The sequence below is a fragment of the Dermacentor albipictus genome, chromosome 2 (genome assembly GCF_038994185.2).
Source record: "Dermacentor albipictus isolate Rhodes 1998 colony chromosome 2, USDA_Dalb.pri_finalv2, whole genome shotgun sequence".
In the NCBI taxonomy this organism is placed as follows: domain Eukaryota; kingdom Metazoa; phylum Arthropoda; class Arachnida; order Ixodida; family Ixodidae; genus Dermacentor; species Dermacentor albipictus.
In genome coordinates this window covers 41,688,531-41,708,612 of record NC_091822.1, presented here as the reverse complement: position 1 = coordinate 41,708,612, position 20,082 = coordinate 41,688,531, and the positions used below count along the sequence as shown (strand labels likewise).

The following is a 20,082-nucleotide window of genomic DNA, read 5'->3' as shown; positions in this document are numbered from 1 at the left end:
CGGCCATTCCTGTTGTTCATAGCCTGCCGTTCCTGCTCTCGCACGCCTGAATAAACCCCTTTTCCCCGTGCTTGTAACAAATTGGTGGACGGTGCGGGGTACACCTCGTAACCACGGAGCCTACGCTGCTACAACTTCGCCGAAGCCGTCGCCTTGCCGGACTTCCGCCACCATCACCTGACATGACTGAATACGCCTGCCAGATTCCCGAAGGTTCTGACGCGGCTTCAAGGCCAGCACCTGGCGTTCCGTGGCAATACTACCGGGTGCCACTCACTTTCGGAGGAAAAGCCGGAGAAGATGTCGACGAGTGGCTCACAAACTACCGAAGGGTGAGCCGATCTAATGGTTGGAACTCGACCGCATAGTTGTCAAATGTTGTGTTTTCCCTTACCGACACAGCACTCGTCTGGTATGAGAATCACGAAGACACGCTCACTTCATGGGAGCTTTTCGTAGAGGAGCTCAGAGCGTGTTTTGGAGACTCTAGCGCAAAAAAGAAACGCGCCGAACAGACGCTTTCGCAAAGAGCTCAGATTCCCGGCGAGACCTGTACGACTTATATAGAAGAAGTGCTGAAACTGTGCAAAATAGTGAACTCTCAAATGTCTGAAGAGGACAAAGTTGCACATTTGTTGAAAGGGATAGCCGAAGACGTCTACAATTTTTTGATCGGCAAAGAAAGCTTGGATTCCGTGTCTGACGTCATTCGCCACTGCAGGACCTTTGAGACGCTGAAGATGCGACGGATAATACCGAAGTTTGGTCGCCTGGCTAATGTCACAACGGTGGCAAGTGTAGACCCGAGTTCGTGTGTTGACCTTCCATCAACAATACGGCAGATTGTTCGCGAAGAGTTGCTCCATCGGGAAGAGATGTACCGTTGCACACCCGGCATCGCTGGTGCGTACTTACCACAAGAGATGCGAAACACGGCCGTTTCGACCGCATGGCAACCCACGGTTCACTCAGCGACCGTCGAGTATAGGTCTACCCCACAAACGAGAGGGACCCTCAGCTATCAAGATCATGACTACGACCAACGCCCTCGCCGCACGCACGCCTCCGGGCGGCCGATGCCTGGCCATGTTGAATGGGACTCACCTGCTGGCTATGCAGTCGACAGCAACATGCGTGACTACGTGCAGGAACATCGAAATTTGCGGCATCTGCCGGTGTGTTTCCAATGCGGTGTCGCGGGCCACATAGCGAGATTTTGCAATCGTCGCCCAACAACGTGGAATCGTCGATCGGGGTCTTCAACAAGGACCACACCTCCTACGAGGACAACTCAACAGTGCACCACCTCTTGGTCAGCTGGCGTCCCTCCTGGCAACGATTACTGGCAGAGAAGCTTCCGGAGCCGCTCGCCGGCATCTGACAGGAGTTTGACGCCACCGCCAACTTCTCGTGCACCGCGTTTACGTCAATCTCCATCGCCAGTGCGCCGCTCAGCCTCGCCTTCACAACCGGAAAACTAGCTAGCGCGGCCGATGGGGGTGAGGTCGCTCGACACGTGCTATCGACAGAAATGCCCCCTGCAGTTGCTATGATTAAGAACAAAGTGCATGTACTTGTGGATGGTGTTCCTACAATGGCTTTAGTGGATACCGGGGCAACTGTATCCGTAATGAGTCTCGGTTTTAAAGGTCGGTTGGGGCGCAAAGTTGTATTTCCGTGGGACCAGGCTGCAACGTTTTGTGGAGTGAGCGGCGAGTCGTTGCGCCCTGTTTGTGTGTGCACTGCTGAAGTGTCCTTGGCTGGTGGAGTTTTCGCGACGGAGTTTGTAGTTATTCCCCGATCGACGCACGAAGTGATTTTGCGCATCGACTTTTTGCGGCAGTGTGGTGCCACTGTTGATTGTCGCACGGGGGAAGTTTGCGTCGATGGACATGTTTCGTCCGGGCTCTTAGAGGAGACTTGCAGTCAAGGTGAACTTTGTGTGTCTGCAGATATTGTTGTGCCTGCGTCCACCTCGGTGTGCGTGCCGGTTGTATGTCGCGGTGCAGTTCCAGACAGTTTCGATGCCTCCGTAGAGCCAATGCATATAAATTGTGTGAAGAAGAACGTTTTTGTCCCTCATTGTGTGGTATCCATCGGCAACGGGCGTGCTGGCTTCTGGACGGCCAACTGCTCGGCAGAACCCGTCCTGCTTCCAGATGGCTTGAAACTCGCCTACTTTACAGAATTCACGTCTTCGTCCGTAGCCGTACTAACAGACTCGCCGTGTGAACCTGCTGACCATCGCCAAGTCTCAGACAAAACGCTTCTGTCTATGATAAACAAGTCGCTCAGCACAAGGGAGCGCCATACCTTGGTGGATACGCTTTCTAAGCATCTGTCAGTGTTTGACTTTGCGACGCCAGACAAAGCGTTCTCGATTCCCGAGTCACGAACGCGCCATACTATCGATACGGGATCTGCGCGCCCGATCAGGCAAAAGCCTTACCGCGTGTCGCCTAACGAGCGCAAGATAATCGGGGAACAAGTGAGTGACATGATGAAAAATGGGATAATACAAGAGTCCTCGAGTCCTTGGGCAGCTCCGGTCATACTCGTCAGAAAAAAAGACGGTAACTGGAGATTTTGCGTCGATTATCGAAGATTAAACGCCGTGACTAAGAAGGATGTCTACCCGCTGCCCCGGATTGATGATGCAATCGATTGCCTTCATTCGGCCTCTTATTTTTCTTCAGTGGACCTGCGCTCAGGATATTGGCAAATCCCGATACACCCGACAGACAGAGAGAAAACAGCCTTCATAACCCCGGATGGATTATTCGAATTCAATGTGATGCCATTTGGGTTGTGCAACGCTCCAGCAACCTTTGAAAGGTTCATGGACACCATTCTGCGTGGGTTAAAATGGAACATCTGTAGTGCTATCTTGACGACGTTGTTATATTCGGGCGCACATTCAATGAGCACAATACGCGCCTGGATATTGTCCTCGACTGCATCAAAAACGCCGGCCTGGTTCTGAACTCCAAGAAATGTAAATTTGGTGACCGTCAAACCCTTGTGCTGGGTCATCTTGTTGACAAAGACGGTATCCGGCCTGATCCCCTCAAGACGGCAGCTGTCGAGGCATTCAGTGCACCGCAGTCAGTGAAGCAACTTCGTAGTTTTCTGGGTCTTTGCTCTTACTTTCGCCGATTTATTCCTGATTTTGCTGACGTCGCTTATCCTCTGACAAATCTGCTACATAAAGACGCACGGTTTGAGTGGACACCCGAGTGCGATTCTGCCTTTCGTCAGCTGAAGTTCCTGTTAACCTCTCGACCTATCCTTCGCCACTTCAATCCTACTGCGCCGACAGAAATCCACACAGATGCTAGTGGCGTTGGTCTGGGTGCCGTATTGGTCCAACGCTATGACGACCGTCAGCACGTGATTGCTTATGCAAGCCGCTCATTAAGCAAACCTGAACGGAATTACACGGTGACAGAGCAAGAATGCCTCGCTGTAATCTTTGCGGTTCAGCGATTTCGCTCGTACTTGTACGGACGCCCATTCCAAGTCGTCACAGACCACCATTCCCTGTGCTGGCTCGTGAACCTTCGCGACCCTTGTGGTCGCCTTGCGCGCTGGGCTTTGAGGTTGCAGGAATATAACTTCACTGTTTCCTACAAGAGTGGCCGAAAACACGCGGACGCAGACTGCCTTTCCCGTATGCCGCTTGCCACGACGGACTGCGACGCAGACGATTTTGATCATCTCGTCGCTTCTGTGACACCCGATTTTCCAGATATCGATGCGTTCAAAACAGAACAACGGACAGACACTAAATTGGAGCCACTCTTTACTTCTGCCCATTCAAGCGCAACAAGCAGCTACTGTGTACGTGACGGGCTCCTGTACAAAAGGAACTACTCAAGCACGGGTGCACGCTTCCTTCTAGTGGTGCCGGAGCGTCTCCGGCCAGCAATCCTTCAGGCTATGCACGATGACCCTACCTCCGGGCACTTAGGCACTGTGCGCACACTTTATCGCATTCAAGAACGCTTTTACTGGCCCCGGATGCGACATTCGGTTGAGTTTTATGTCGCCAGCTGCATACAGTGCCAACGTCGGAAACGCCCAACCACTGCTCCATCTGGTCTCCTTCAACCTGTGCCGCCTTCCAGCTCACCCTTTCGGCGAGTTGGAATTGATCTGTTAGGCCCTTTTCCAAAGTCATCTAAGGGGAACCGCTGGTTAATTGTCTGCGCCGACTATTTCACACGCTATTGCGAGACGGCGGCTATACCATCAGCAACGGCCACCGAAGTGTCGCTTTTCTTACTTCACGCTATTGTTCTACGACATGGACCACCTGGTGTTATCATAAGCGACCGGGGACGTCAATTCACGGCGGATATAGTGGAAGAGCTTGCGCGTTTGTGTCACTCGCACCTCAGGCACTCGACGCCATATCATCCGCAAACGAACGGCCTCACTGAGCGCACTAATCGAACGATCACAAATATGCTTTCCATGTATGTTGCTTCCGATCACAAGAATTGGGATGAAGTTCTACCGTTTATTACTTACGCATATAACACCGCCAAGCACGAGACAACCGGCTACAGCCCCTTCTTCCTTCTATATGCTCGGCCGCCCCGGTATACGCTCGACACTGTCCTCCCTTTTTACCACCACGACAATCCTACGGTCGCCGATACGCTGTGCCTCGCTGAAGAGGCTCGGAGACTTGCGCGTCTTCGGACTTTGGCATCACAAGAAAACTCCAAAGCCCGCTACGACGCACGACATCGGCCAGTTACATATAACCCTGGTGATCTCGTTTGGCTTTGGACTCCCACAAGGAAGCGCGGTTTGTGTCAAAAGCTGCTGGCAAACTACGATGGACCGTATGTTGTCATCGACAAAGTCAGCGAAGTGAACTATACTCTCGCGCGCCTCACGAACACTGGTAGACGTTCTGCTAGGACACACGTCGCGCATGTCGCACGGTTGAAATCATGCACGCCACGACAAGCTAGTTGACTCGCCCAGGGGGCTTTGTCTGCGAGGGGAGGTATGTTACGTCCAAGCGCGTCAAAGGGACGCGGGGATCAAGAAGAGAGGGGAAGAGGAGAACGAAGACTGTGCAGCGGCCATTCCTGTTGTTCGTAGCCTGCCGTTCCTGCTCTCGCACGCCTGAATAAACCCCTTTTCCCCGTGCTTGTAACAATATATATATATATATAGCTGCACGTTGCAGCTCAGCCTCCTCCTTAAGAGGAAGCTTTAGCTCGGGTGCTCCTGTTTAAGTACATGTAGAAGGGGAATTCCTTTTCCCTGCAACCACTTCACCAAATTTGAGGAGGTTTGTTGGATTTAAAAGAAAAAGTTTAATTCTAGTGATTACTGGTTTCGAATTTTTCATTTAGGTGGTCCATTATTTATTAAAAATTGGCCAAAGTTGAAAATCTTCAGAAAACGAAACTATCAAGAATAAATCTCCGTGACTCAACAATGAAAAATGATATCACAATTCTGTGAATTGCATTCAATAGCACATCTACAGCGGACAAAATAGATATGCTACACATGAATCTCAAAAAAAAAATTAGTATTGTGGAAATACGGCTTTTGCAGAACCCTTGTACACAACGTAACCAATTCACGTAAGATACAAATTGACATAACAAATTTGTCCGCTTTGACTGTTATAATAAATGCCGTTTACAGAACCACAATATCTGTTCTTCATGCATAGCTATTAGTTTGTACACGTCGTGCTTCTATTTTTTCAAACTTTCGAATTTTTCAAAATATTTTAAACAAAATTCAGGCCCTAAATCGAAGTTCTGTTTCCAACAGACACTAGGATTTAACTTTCTCTCTTTAACTTCCAAGACCGGGCCAAAACGACGGTTTTGGCCCGGTCTTGGAATGCCTTTGCAACGTCCTTTGAACCGTTTGCTCCAACGCTTCACAGTGGTCAATGAAATGAAGTGTTCAACGTACACGGCAGTCATATGGTGATTAATTTCTGTTTTGGAAACACATTCAGCTGTGAAAAACTTCGCGGCACCGAGCTGTTCAACTTTTGAAGTGTCCATTATGTGACGCAACCATATTCAACCCAGTGTATGAGAGCATTAAAGAACATTTATCTTCACACCTGCGTGTCACTTTTGTAAATGAGACATGCCGTTCTCCTACGCGCATGCCTCGCAGATAATGAACCGAACCATTATTGCGCGGTTAGGGTAGGCTCACTTTCATTTGACTCGCCCTCTTACATTAGAAATTCAAAGATACAATGGGATATACAAATGCGAAAATACGGCTTGATAAAGGACAAAAAGTGTCACTGGAAACAAAGTTCACTGCATGTATACACAAAACCTCGCAACAAGATATTTAGGTATACGTATAAGTCTCCAATGAGTCTATGTATGTAAGAAGAAGTAACTGTATATAATGCGTCAAAAAAGGCAAATGAACATGTTGCACAATCATAGATTCACAGAATCCTAGATTCCGCACCCATTCCGTCCACTCCCCCCGATGTATTGCGCGCGACGGAAGCCGGCGCGCTTGCTCCCCGCTTTTCTCCTTTGCGCAGACAAGACTGAGCCACCATCGTCGGCTCACCCATTCCAGCTCCCCTCCTACGCTTTCACTCGCACATACAGCATGCAGCGCGTGGTCATGATGTTATCACCCTTGGACTTTATACGAAACATGAGGGCGACGGCGACGGCAGGAATGCGCCTGGAGTGTCCATATAATTGCCTTCGCAATAATATAATAAACGTATCCGGCAACTGAAGCGTCCCGTCACCCATTACTTTCGGCAAAAGAAGTATCAAAATCGAACTTTCACCATGCGACAATTCGCTGCGCTGCAATAATGTAATTTTTTCTGTGAGGCGGAGGCACCGAAATGAAAAAAAAACGCATAGGAAAGCATGTTGGCCAGAATAGAATGCCTACTTCGGGCACCTAATCGGGCTACGGAAGGAATACCGAAGAAAACATGAGACGCTTGGTCCACTGAGAACCATACGCATACTGCTCAATATCCTACAGCGGCGAAACAAGACTTTCCGGAAAGGTTCCGCTCAATGAATGCGGTGCAATCCTTCGAGTCCCCACAGTGATGGCGGCGAGCGACCATTGTTTTTTTTTTCTCGCCTGCTAGCCAGGAGGCGTCCAAAACTCTGTCAGGTGAAAATCCACTCGGCCAGAGCAAACCGAACGCGCACCGAAGTGCATCGCACGGTGGTCGGGGCCATACGAGAAAAACGTATGCGCTCTGGCTGGCTCTGGCAGCCCGCGGGTAGGGTAGCGAGAACAAAAAAAAAAGAGGCTCATGTGTCCTCGCGAATAATAGTCAAAGTAGGAAAAAGAAATAAGAACATAGTCACTTTGGCTGGCTTTAGTGTCTTGACATGGATGTTCTGGCGTAGGTTAAAAAAAAATGTTCATATCTTTTTTATGTGGCATGACGGCACAAATGAACCGCCCCAACGCTTCGTCTCATTGTACGTCGCTGCCTACTTTGTCAGCTCGTCTGCTAGTGTGTTGATTTGGCTTGTCTCGTTGTATGTTCCGATGTAAGACTTTAGAAAAATCAATAGACCTTTGGCGTCAAATGTTTATAACAACATTAAACCCACAAAGTTCCACAATTGAAAATCTAAAGCACAACTTTGGAAATGTCAATGCACCTTTCACATCAAGAGCTTATGAGATTGATACCCATAAAGTTTCGCAATTGATATCCATGCGCTCCATAGATTCCGTGGCCTCAGTGAGGTGCCGCGGCGAGCCCGCTCACCATCAAAGCGCCCTTGAAACTTTGTGCTCGGATGGGACTGCTTGGCGTTATGTAACTCCCGGTGTATGGGCGTTGCCACGAAATCCAGCCCAAGTTTGCAATCTTCGCGGTTAAATGTCTTTTCCAGCGTCAAAAAGACATTCTAGACAAAATCCAGAGTGATTTCCGGCGCCGGGGGTCGCTTTGGTCGGCGGTGCGTGGACAGCACGAAAAAATTTCGGGGGGGGCTGAAGCCCCATAAGCCCCCCCCCCCCCCCCCCCCTGGCTACGCCCCTGGAGCTGTGGCCGAACCTTTGGCATTGGAAACACAGTCTAAGGTTTAGGATATATCATCGGACAGTTAACGTATACTTTTTCAATGGTTTAATGCAGAACGCTAAATGCAAATGTTAGGACAAGATGTTTGGTGGAGACTTCTTTGTTGCCCCGTCTAATAATGATACGTGTTACATTGGTGACATTTTGATCTTTCCACCCTTCCAGGAGCTCAGAATCCGGCAATTCTAGCAGATCTGCTTCTGATACAATTCCGTGCGAGCTCATTGACAGGTGTGATGATGCAGAAATTGCGATATTACCAAACGTCAACTGATTGCCGAGCTTCTCGTACTGATGTTTCTGAGAGATTTCAAGAAGGTCCCCGCTAGCCATTTTAATCACTTTACAACCTGACCGTAAGACTTCGGTCAAATATTTAGGAACTAGGAATGGAAAAATGAATCTGGCTGGTTTTTCAATGTTCTCACTGTGTACGACATGGACTTTCGGATAGGTCTCTCTTGGTCTGTTGAATCATGTGTTTAGTTTATTGGTGCGTCCCCTCTTTTGAGGGTGACCACCAAGTATGCGGCGAAATGCTGGCGTTCCCATAGTAGTTCGGTTTCTTTTCGGCAGCAATGGCGGTCACCCACCATGGAGCCCAACTTGGGGATTCTGCAGCGCCTAACGCGTCATCCTGCGGGCGCCAAACGTACATTGCCGCTATGACCTAATATATTATACCCATGGGAGAGCACATACACAAGGTTAACCCAGGTCACCTATAAAGATTAGGAAGTGACGGAAGATAAGAGACGATAGGAAAGTAAAGAAAAAGGAGACAGGAAAGAAAAGGATTAAAGATTGCGCAGAAAAAGGGGACTGCCGAATAGTGTCATTCGGTGCGAGCTCGCGGGACGCGGCACCTCGGCCAATAGCCAATCAAGAATGCACGCGAGTTGTGGAAGAGGGAGGAGAAGAAATAAAGTGGCATTTCTTTTCTGTTGAGAAGAAGCCATGTGTGCGAGGCTGAGGAAGCAAGGCTGTGGGGCGGCGAGTCCGAACCTCAAGATTTCAGGAGCACCGGGCTGAGGAAGCGAGGCTGTCGAGCTCCGGCTCCGAACCTCAAGACGTCAGCAGCGCCGGACGTAGAAGCGAAGCTGGCGGGCTACGGGCCCTAATTCAGGACTTCAGCGACAGTCCGGACTCGGTGCTACCTCCAGCCTGTGGTGTTCGCGGATCCTGGGGATATAATGCGGAAGGCAAGAACTTTTGACCACTCCTCTCCTGTGGCTCCTTGGCCGAGCTGCGGCTGATTCTAAAGAAGCGACCGACGCCTCATGACCGGCGACTCAAGCGAGCGACGCCCTGCAGCTGCACCGCACCGCAACGCGTGTCAAGTAATTGTTACCGCTCACGGATCTTACGGTTTTAAATAATTGTTTAGTTGAGTGAGATCTTACAGGGCTGCATGAACGTTTTTGTTATGGCATCGTGTTTACTTGGTTTGTCGGTGTTATGCTTTGTTTTAATTATACGCACGTTTCGTTAAATATCGGCTTCATTGTTTCTCTTCTTCACTGGAGATGCGTCTCTGTGGTGACCAGAACAATTCGAATCGTGCAAGTGTGAATGCACTACCGGGCAAGCAACCCCGCATTAATTTCAGCACACCAGATCATAACAGCATTCAAGCAGTTACTATATGATCCACTTTTTCACAAAAAGAGAACTTGTTCCGAGTTGGCGTTTCCGTTGTCCATCTGTTCTTTCTTGCAGGTTGCTTCTTGCGCCACAGAAATTCAGAAGTTTCCGCCAAGCAGCCCAGCATCACATTTTCCCGCGTTATTTCGACACTGCGATTTGTCGCGCAAGTAACGTGCGCCTCTTCTGTAAATGCAACTAGAGCAGGCTAATTTTTAAAGAGTCTGATCGAAGTAGAAAATATAAGCACGCGGTAAACATCGAATATTGTTGATCAAGACGACTCGGCGGTCTTACGCAACACCGATCTATGTACTCTATCTCGGGCATTTTCCATAAACAAGGCAGCAGCGGACCGGAATTGAGCCACAACTGTGGTCTACAAGGGACTGCGTAGATATCGAGCTACCGCAAAGGGTAAGATTAACAACCTAATTGTTCTAAACGGATTCCGCACTCCTACAGCCATCGCAGCCTAGTGCGCCGTCGTGTCACGTGGTAGAGCAAAGGCGCTAACAATTTGTGCCCACTTACGGTCATCTGAGAGCAGCGTGATGAGAATGGCGAACAGCGAGGCGCCGATGAGAAGTAGCAGTGCGCTGAGTGTTATCACCACAAAGCGCTCACGGCTGTTGGTGACCGTGCTGCGAAGAACAAACGAGACGCGCGTCAGAAAGGTTTCGAACGTCGTTGAGCAGCCGATCGTTCACCGTTTCATTTTACAATTCGCGCACACACGCAAAAACAGTTCTCCATTCACTATGAGTTACTAAAGCTAAGCTAAGCACCCGTAAAAAAAATCATTTGCTTCGTAGGATTGCCAACTGGTGTCTATGATACCTTTTTTTTTTAGTTCAATCTAAAATATGCCGTTGTGAGCAACAGTGTGGGGACCACAAATACTGCGTAAAAAATATTTCCTTCACAGTCTAGCTATAGGCATGCACTTTCCAATCAAGTGGTATAACCTATGTGTGCAAGTTCAACTGCTTTAATTCATTGTGACAGTTCCGCGTAGAGTGGCTGTGCCAGATGAATTGATTATTTTTGTCTGAAGCCATAATCTGTGTACCCATATACAGGGTGTCCCAGCTAACATTAGCCAGAGTTTAAAAAATATGCGAATGCCACGTAGCTGGACAGAACTAAGGTAATGTTGTGACTTCGGCTGAGCACGGTCACGCGTACTTTATCTTGAAAGCGAGATGCTTTGAGGGCACAGTCGAGGTTGGCCGACGGCTCATAACGTTGGGCGCGCTGTTCTCGCAGCGCTCAGTTCGCTTTAGAGGGATAGACAGCGGGAAGATCATTTCGCTCACAACGGCGAATTCTTCACACTAGCGTTTTGATAGCGTGTGTCCCCGGTCATCGCGTGTAAAGTGTTCACGTTTTTTTTCTGCGCGCCGACACCATGCTGGATAATTTTAATATAAGCGAATGTTTGCGACGGGGCCTTCTACGCCGGCGGCTGCTGCGTATGGCGCGGCTGCGCGATCCCCGTCGTGATTGCGATCTGCGATTAGGACAGTGTAGGCGTCAAGGCGCACCGAGGGCTGACACAGTCGCGTGCGCAATAGCCTCGGGCCCCGCGTTTTACGACCCCGGCGGTCTACAGTAGCCTGTGTCGACGAGAGAGTAAAGTTTCGTTTCAAAGAGAAAGGTTGTGTGTCTGTTTGCTCCCCCGAGTTCGCGAGGCGCCCTTTTTGCGTGGAAGCCGCTTGGGGCGAGTGTGCGCGTGTGCCTTACTTTGCGTCGCGTGTTTCTGGTCCCCAGTGGCACATTCGCGGGCCGTTGTCGACCAGAGCTAGTTTTTTAACCAAGTGCGCGGTTAGCTAGCTGAGTCCGCGACACAGAACTTTTTTTTCCGCTTTTTCTTTACACTTGTTTGTGCTTTTCTCTATTGAAACGAACACTGGGGTGTGTCTTGAATGCGTAATTCCTCCGGAGATAGGTACTTTTTGCTTCAATTCGTTGAATGGTTTCCTGTAGACTCTTCCGTCGACGGAGACGAAGAAATACCGGGATCAGAGTCACCTACAACTTCGCTGTAAAAGACTGCTCTGATTACAAGAAAAGAAGCTATGGTTACGCGTGCTATCGAAACGCTGAGGTTGATGGCCGGTGAATAACTGCAAAACCGCTGACAAGAAATATTTACAAAAATGGGAGGACGCCTAAACTTCGTCCTTAAGAGTGGAACGCAATATCACTCAAAACTCCCTGGCTACTTCTGACGCCTCCCGGCAACTACAGCTTATGCAACCGTAGTTCTCCTCGAAACGCTGGCGGCGAACGCAGTGCATGAGGCGAGCTTTCTGGTTCTTTTTTAGTGGCGTTGCAAAGAACTGAGCGGGCCGCGCCGGCCCTCTTAAGACCGGCCTCAAACGGCAGCTGGAAAAAAGGTTGTGCTTGAGTTTCCGCATAATATAATTGTGTTTTCCCGTATATTCAAATTAAGATCTCACGTCATCATGTCTGTCAATGTGTAAGTCGTACTTGACCAATTTTCCGACGCATTGTACTTTGAGGAATTCAATTAGTTCTGTAACGCCTCTGCGCCACGCGGAGTGCTTGCGTGGTTCGGGGTGATTTTCTTGGCTGCGGACGCCCACGCCGACACCAACGCCGGATTTCCCGCGAGACGGAGCCTTTAGCGCTGTCGCGTTAAAGAATCACAGTGTACCTGTTATGCGCCGGTATGTACACTTCGAGACGTTAAATGGCTCCCCAAGTTGAAAGCGTGCAACGCTTTTATCGTCTGTTGATTGAAGCACTGATGGGAATTAATATCACAGAGCAAAGGTGCGAGGCTGTGAAACAAATCGCAGTGGAGAGTTCCGGATGAACTTGTACCTGGTGGGTTCCGGGTTTTCAGGTTGCACCCGAAGATGATACGTGAACAACTTTCCACTGTTGCTCGCCTCGGTATGCGACTGCCGTTGTGGAAATTTAACCCACACACTAGCATGCAGCAGCAGAATGCAGTGGTGCCTGTGCCACCTGCGTGGGCTTTATCTGCTCCGAGCGCAAACGCCAATGGTTCACCTCGCGTTGCGCGGTGCCTTAGAGGTACTGTCCATCGGCTGTCCGCTTCGCGAATTGACCACACAGACGTGGCGTTGGCACTTACGTGTCCTCTGGGGTGAGGGACTCGTACTCCCTCCTGGAAGGAAAAGCAAACAGTAGAGGACTCGTTGCGGCTGCAAAAATAACTGTCCGGAGACTCTCGCAACCTGTTTGCCCCAGGAACTACAATCACTCCACGTATTGCCGAACATGCGCAAGACTTCCTAGTGTGGCTCAACTTAAGCGAGTGACAAAGAATTCATATTGCTTTGAGAAATACTAAAAAACCACGTTAAAGAGGTTTATCAGTGGTTCCGCGTGCTGCAAAGCAGAAATTTTGTTTATATATTCGTTACGAAGCACTTCAGAACAACTTTCCCGCGCGCAGTGTGTTTGCAATAGATCCATCTATGCGAGCCACCTATGTACACAGTAGCAAGAACTGTGAATCGCGAAACTAACATATTATTCGGCGAATGTGTACCGAGCAATTATAGTGAGAATCAAAGCACAACAATATGAGTCAGCAAAGTCGGTCATCATCGAAAATCTGACCTACGGGCAACAAGCGCCGGCTGCATACCGGGTATCCCAACTATCATGCACCAAGGTTTAGAAATATGCGAATGCCACGCAGCCGCACAGAACCAAGGTAATGTTGTTTTCCGTCCCTGGACATGCTCAGATTATTTCTTTAATTCCACCTCATTACATAATTAGTCCTAATTAATCAACTTCACAAGAATTATAATTAGATGAAAAGTGTCAGTGAGAAAATTGTACAGCAACATGAACAGCTCCCGGTACAGCTTTCTGTTGCTCAACGCGTGCTACATAAAAAGTGCTTTTCCAAGCGTGCAAGGAGCCCACGAAAACACGCAAAGTTCCTCGAACGGCCAGCTTACGCGGCAATCACACGCATGCACCCTCACATAGGAGCTTTACGTTCGTGCCTGTAGCTCCAGTGAGGAGCCATCGCAGCAGCGACGACGCTGCGTCTCCACGTGCCGCCACTTCCACCATCCTCACTGCCCAGTGCTTCTCGTCTTGCTCCTAAAAGTACGTGCCCGCATGTCGCTCCGCGGCACAACTGGGCACGACGGAGGGCGTTTGGAAGGGAAAACGTGGGAAGGCTCGCAGGCGAGCGCCAAGCATTGTGCGCAATGCGAGCCCAGCTTTCGCGAAGCACCCCGCTTTCACCGCCGGCGCCGCAGGGTCTAGCGATTCCTGACCCTCTTCCTCACCAAGGTGGGGTGAGAGGGTGAGGTGTCGCCAGACCTGGTGGCTTTGGCGGCATCGCGAGAAGCGAGCATGTTCGATACCGAGTGCCGCGTTTGTGCGCTTTTGTTAGCGTCCGCGTGCACTCGACTTTCTTTGTAAGGCACGCATGCATGCTGCTTAAAATGACAGTTTGCGCTGTTGTCTCGTTCGAATGTGTTCACCCTAATTGAGAGAAAATGTCAATGTCACCGCCTGGAGTGTCCATATAATAGCTATCGCAATACAATATTCCGAACGTACTGGTACAAATATAGCATAGTTATTAGTTACTTCGTAGAGCGGAGCTCCGAAATAATTTTCACCACTAAGGGTTCGCTCACGTGCACATCAGTCTCAGTGCACTGGTGACTGGCGCTCGTTTCTTTGGGCGGGGAGTGCTACTTGTTGCTTCACCCCATATCAGTACGGCGAAATGCACAGACGAAAAAAAGCGCCGATACGAGCTGGGGAAACTGCTTTGAAGCTCACTGCTCTGACGAGGCAGCTTTGAAACTGGCTCAGAAAATTATAAACGCACAACCGGCAAATTTCTCCCAGAGTTTACTTGTGCTCCATGACTAACGAGTGTTAATCTACTTCCATATAGGCATAGCTCGGCAGGGTTTTTAGAGTAAATGAAGAAATCGCCGCACTCTGCTGGTTAATGCTGTTTGTACAAATTTTCGAATTCCCCCTTGCGTTCCTATTTGTAGCCGATATTCTCCCGATTCCGGTACAATATTTTAGTTTTAGTTTTTAGCGCTATTACAAGGTTTCGCCACGCCTACTGGTGTCAATAAATTGTTTTCAAATTGGACACATGGTTGTCTGCAAGATGTTCTTGAAAAAGGCGCCAAGGGAGATAATTGAGAACAAATCATGGCATTCTGTTTACAGACGTGTGGGTTAGTAGCCCCCCCCCTCCCCTCCTTTGTAAGAACTTAGATCCACCTCTGCATAAGAGGATCTTTTGCAGACATATTCCACTTCTACTTACTCACTTGAATGTAGCGAGTGTATGTCTCCAGAAACAAAAAAAAAACTAAACATTTGAGAGAATTGGCTCCACGGCATCAATTTTGTAGGATGCTTTTTGCCGATGCTAATGTATTTCGGTGCTTTTCTTGATCTTGAGTGGCCGCGTTCTACACTCCACCCGAGGCGGAGCGGGTTTTGGCCACTCACAAACGCGAAAAGCGCGAAACACTATGGCCTCGCGAAACGGCATCGCTACATAATTGTGGCCCAGCACGCACTTTGACCCACATACAACTTGAGCAGTCTTTTGCGAATCAGTATAATGTCATAAAGCAGCGGAAAACTTTTTTTTTTTTGTGGCCTTAGCCAAGCCGCGACGACAGTACCACAGCGCCTGATCGAAAGCCTTCCCGACGCCTTGGTTACGAGCGCCGAGGCGCGGAACAGGGGGCGGCACGCCCACCTCTGAAAGTACGTTTTCTCCGTGCGATTGGGACTGCTGGAGATAATCCAGCCGGCGCACGCAAATCTACACTCTAAGAAAAAAAGGACTAAAAGGGGTAGGGAGGTTAGTCCTTTTGGGGACTAACTGATTTGCCACAACCATTAGTCCTTTTGGGGACGAACTGACATGGGATGAACTGTTACTCCCCATGCGCTTACTCCTTCGGGGACTAACAGTTACCCCTGCCCAATGGTCCTCAAGGGAGTAACGATGTTCCGCAAAGGTCGAATTAATTAAATTAGGCATTTATACCCTAATAAAAAAAACTAATGAGCTGAAAAAAAAAATGTGACCGAGAGCAGGATTCGAACTCACGTCCTCTCGGTTACAAGTCAGGTACTCTAATCACTTCACCACGCCGCTTACTTGTTAAGTAGGGATATTTAGACAAGGTTAAGCATGGGAACGCAAGTGCGGCAATATAAAAGTGACTCCGTATGATGTGCAAGCTATGCAGTGAGAGTCTAACGTTCAGTGTACTTGCAACCATAAGCGACTGCGAAAAGAAATCAGCCCGAGTACTTTTAGGGCGATTTAAACTGAGGCACTACGCCATGTATACGTGAGGCGAGCTCGAACGGGGCACCGAAGACGACAGATAAGGGCACTTTCTCTGTCGCTTAGCTTGTGCCGTTTGAGCTACACATCGCTTCAGTTCGCAATCTCCTTGGAACGGAAGGAACTTAGGTACTGTTGACCAAGAAAATCTAGCCGTCTATCAATGACTTGCGCGTTTAATGTGTATCGCTCACTTATGGGGTGCGCACGAAGGGCATGCTTCTTCACATTCCAGTTTTAAGTTTCACGTAATTTTCTCACGAAGAGGCAAGGTGCTGCTTTGCATGTAGTTCAATAGACAATGCACGAACTTCGAACCATTCACGATTTATAGACAATACCGTTTTCGCCGCATCGCTCCATGACATGGACGAAAACAGCGAAGTGCCTGGGGAGTAACTGTTGCCGTTCGTCCTCCCATTGCTCTCTTTCCGAGCAGGGACTAAACACTTACTCTCCGAAATTTGCACACGGCACGCACATTCATGCAGTTAGTCCTTTGAGGGACGAAAGCGCCCTTTTTAGGACTAACGGCGCAGTTACTCCCCTTTTCCCCGGGATTTTTCTTAGAGTGTAGAATGCCATGTTTTCACACATCGTAAATATTATATTGGCATGTGATAAATAGTGATAGGATCCTTCTAAAAAATATAGGCCTACGGAAAGAATTTCGCACATTGCCGATACACTTTGCACTTTGCCGATAGCACTGCGATACAATATGCAAATGCTTCTTTTTGCATAACATTTTGAATATTTGAGTCTTAAGAAAGCAAAAGGTAGCACGGTGGGGGCGCCTTTGTGGTTGCTATGCAGGTAAAAAAAACTAAGAGGGAGCGTCACGTGACAATCTTGAAGCCTAGTCATAAGAAATTTTGAGGATAAAAAATTCACCGATGATTACGACACACCCTGGTGCGAAATTTGAGCCCAGCGCTATAGTGTTTTCATTTCGTGGTATAATGGCTTGCGTGGACACACTGACTCGTGAGCTGCGTTGCAAACGGAGCTATAGGTGTCACGCAACTGCCTCGCTAATCGGGAGATCGCGAGAAGAAGCGCGTGTGTGAGCACGATGGACAGCAGCCGCAAGAGACAACCTCCGCTCATGCAGCGCTATGCATACGGACGACTCGCGCTACTCAGACGCCGTCTCGTGGCCGCCTTCGCCGCGAAGCCCCTCGTGCGCGGCATGCATATACGTTTTTCTTTGGCCATCGGTTAGTGTCCTCTCATGCTGAGGCCAAAGTATTAGTGAACTTTTATCATTATTAACACGCGCTGTTTCTTTCGATTTGTTTCGATTTCCACTTAGCTCATTGCACCAGTGTCTTACAGTTTCCGATGCATTGGTCCGATACAGAAAGCTCTGAGAGCCTTGTTCGCCAAAGCACTGTCAATTCGATTTTTCGCTCAAGCACGGTACGCGATGACAGCCCGCTAACACGTTCATCGCTCGGCATGTCTACCATGATCTTGTGGAGAGACGGTGCGTGCAATGAGTGCCAAACGTAACGTGGTAACGTATATCACGTATCACGCCAATCTAAGTTTTTAATGACACGTACAACAGAAAAGCATGTCTATAAAAATGCAAGAAGTCGGAGCTTGCCACTCACTCGTATGCACTGGGACTGAGGGTATTATCGTAGGGGCTACGGGCCGAAGGCGACACGGGGTACATATCCTCCCTGCCGGCGGCCATGGTCCCTGGGCCGCTGCTGCTTCTGGTGTCGCTGCCTCTTTATCGCACTGCACGTGAAGGCCAGAAAAGATTAATTGAAGACGATTAGGAAGACACGAATACGATGGTGAAACAACCATGTAACAAGTGCTAAGGCTCGTTCACAGCGAGACATTCGCCGTCTGGAGCAGCGTGGAATCCTATTCGGTAGAAGTGAACTGCACCGAAAAGGCTCTCTATACTCCGATCAATTTCAGACGCAATTCTGCCGCCGCTGTTGACGGAATGGCTCACTGACGCCCAATCAGAAGGAAATGAGTCATCTCTCAGTCATGACACCGCAATAGCGCCGCACGGCTCGGCACCTCGCACACAACTTCCACGACAAAGGCGGTGCAACCAGACGCCGTGGGAAGTTATTTATTTGTAAGGCCCTCCAAGGTACATAGTAGTAAATTGGTGAGGAGAAGGGCCAGAATACAATGCAAGAGTAAAAATACGGTATTATAAAAATTTTCACTACATGGCACAATAGAAGGTATTGGAAAAAATAGTAAAATTACGGCAGAAACTCCACTGCATGTAGTTGCCTAATTATACGTAAGCATCGTGCAACTTGCTCATCTTCACGCAGCCCGGTGTCTTTATCTTATCAAATTTGATCCAACCAGTACGGACCCTTATCAACCCTTATCGGTTGTAATCAACCTTATTGGACTAGATCCGAGCTTTATCATTTGTTAGTAATTTTATCGCATTCGATCCGGCCGTTATGAACCCTAATTGGTCCTTATCAACCTCATCGCAATTGATCCGACACGTATCAACCCTGATACGTCCTTATCAACCTCATCGAGCATGACCCAACCCTTATCAACTTTTTATCGGTTCGTAGAAACAGAAGGCCCACAAAGAATTGACATTTATTAAACAGATGACCACGTTGATGGCGCGGTAGCCATCGTGGAGCCTATATGCCTGATGGCGCTAGTCCAGTCTCTTTTTGCACCGCGGGGCTCTATAAGTACTGTCCACTACATGGCTCCTCCCCTAGGAACGAAGGCACTGCCATTCAGCGGCTTAAGTTGTGGAGATGGCACTGCCAGAGCCTACGTGAGCCGGCTTGAAGCGGTTGATGGAAATTGTCTCTTCACGTCCTTTGACAAAAAGTGTGAAAAGCTTGGCGTCACGCTTGACGACTTTGAAGGGGCCGTCGAAAGGAGCTTGTAAAGGAGCGCGAGTAAAGTCGTGACGAATAAATACGTGACTGCTACGAAGTAAAGATGGGCTCATGTAAACATTTCTGCGGTCGTTACGAAGCCGCGGTGGCATAACAGCGGCCATTGTAATGCGAAGGCGGCCTGCGTAGGATGTTAGGTCAGCAAGTGACGGTTCCGAGGCGAATAACTCACCGGGCACGCAATGTTTCGTGCCGAAAATGAGTTTCGCTGAGGAGCACTACACGTCTGCTTTCGGAGCTGTGTAACTACATCGTAGAACCAAAGGCTGGCGGTCTCGCTATGGAATTATGGAGTCATGCGCATTAAGTGCTGCTTTTAGTTGACGATAGAAGCGTTCTACCATGCCATTGGAGCTTGAGCGATAAGCTGTCGTTCGTATATGCGTTACACCCAGAAGACGGGAGAGAGCTTGAAAAAGGGATGAGTCAAATTGTCTTCCTATGTCTGTCGTTATGACGTGTGGTACGCCGTAATGAGAAATCCAGGTGTTTAAGATGGCCGGGGCTGCGCACTTTGCAGTAATATGAGAGAGTGGCATTGCTTTAGGCCAGCGTGTGAAGCGGTCGATACAACTGAGTATCTAGCGTTGAATCGAGGACGGACCAAGAATATCGGCGTGAACGTGGCTGAAACGAACGTCTGGTGGTGGGAAATGACCAGGCACGCTCATAGTGTGTCGACTGGCCTTGGCGCGCTGGCACTGTGTGCATGCCTGAGCCATACGTGGCCACAGATAATGGGAAATGAGGAGACGTTGTGTGCCGCGCAATCCAGGGCGCGATGAGGAGTGTAGTGCGTCAAAAACTTGCTGGCGAAATTGTTGTGGAGCATATGGTTGAGGACGACCCGTAGACATGTCGCAGACCCACACATGTCGCAGACCCGTAGACGTTGCAGCCAGGCAGTAAGATATCTTCGAAGTGCAGAGAGTCGTTGGCAGTCTGGAGTGTTTGAAGTTCACGATCGGTGCGTTCAGCGGTAGCGAGGCGGACGAAGTCAGTGCCGAAACGATTTACTTGGCTTGCATTTATATGTATCTGTAACAGAGCGT

The 20,082-nt window shown here is 49.1% G+C and overlaps 1 protein-coding gene across 1 annotated transcript in view; it reads right to left on the bottom strand.

Moving 5' to 3' along the window:
- Positions 1–20,082, bottom strand: part of LOC135900700 (uncharacterized) — a 53,830-nt gene that overhangs the window by 16,590 nt on the left and 17,158 nt on the right. Inside the window, exons 2-4 of the mRNA XM_065430245.2 lie at positions 17,726–17,858; positions 12,870–12,902; positions 10,274–10,383 (exon numbers count right to left, since the gene is read on the bottom strand). Coding sequence (XP_065286317.1) covers positions 10,274–10,383; positions 12,870–12,902; positions 17,726–17,811 — 229 coding nt within the window. The 5' untranslated portion in view covers positions 17,812–17,858. The remainder of the gene's footprint in view (positions 1–10,273; positions 10,384–12,869; positions 12,903–17,725; positions 17,859–20,082) is intronic.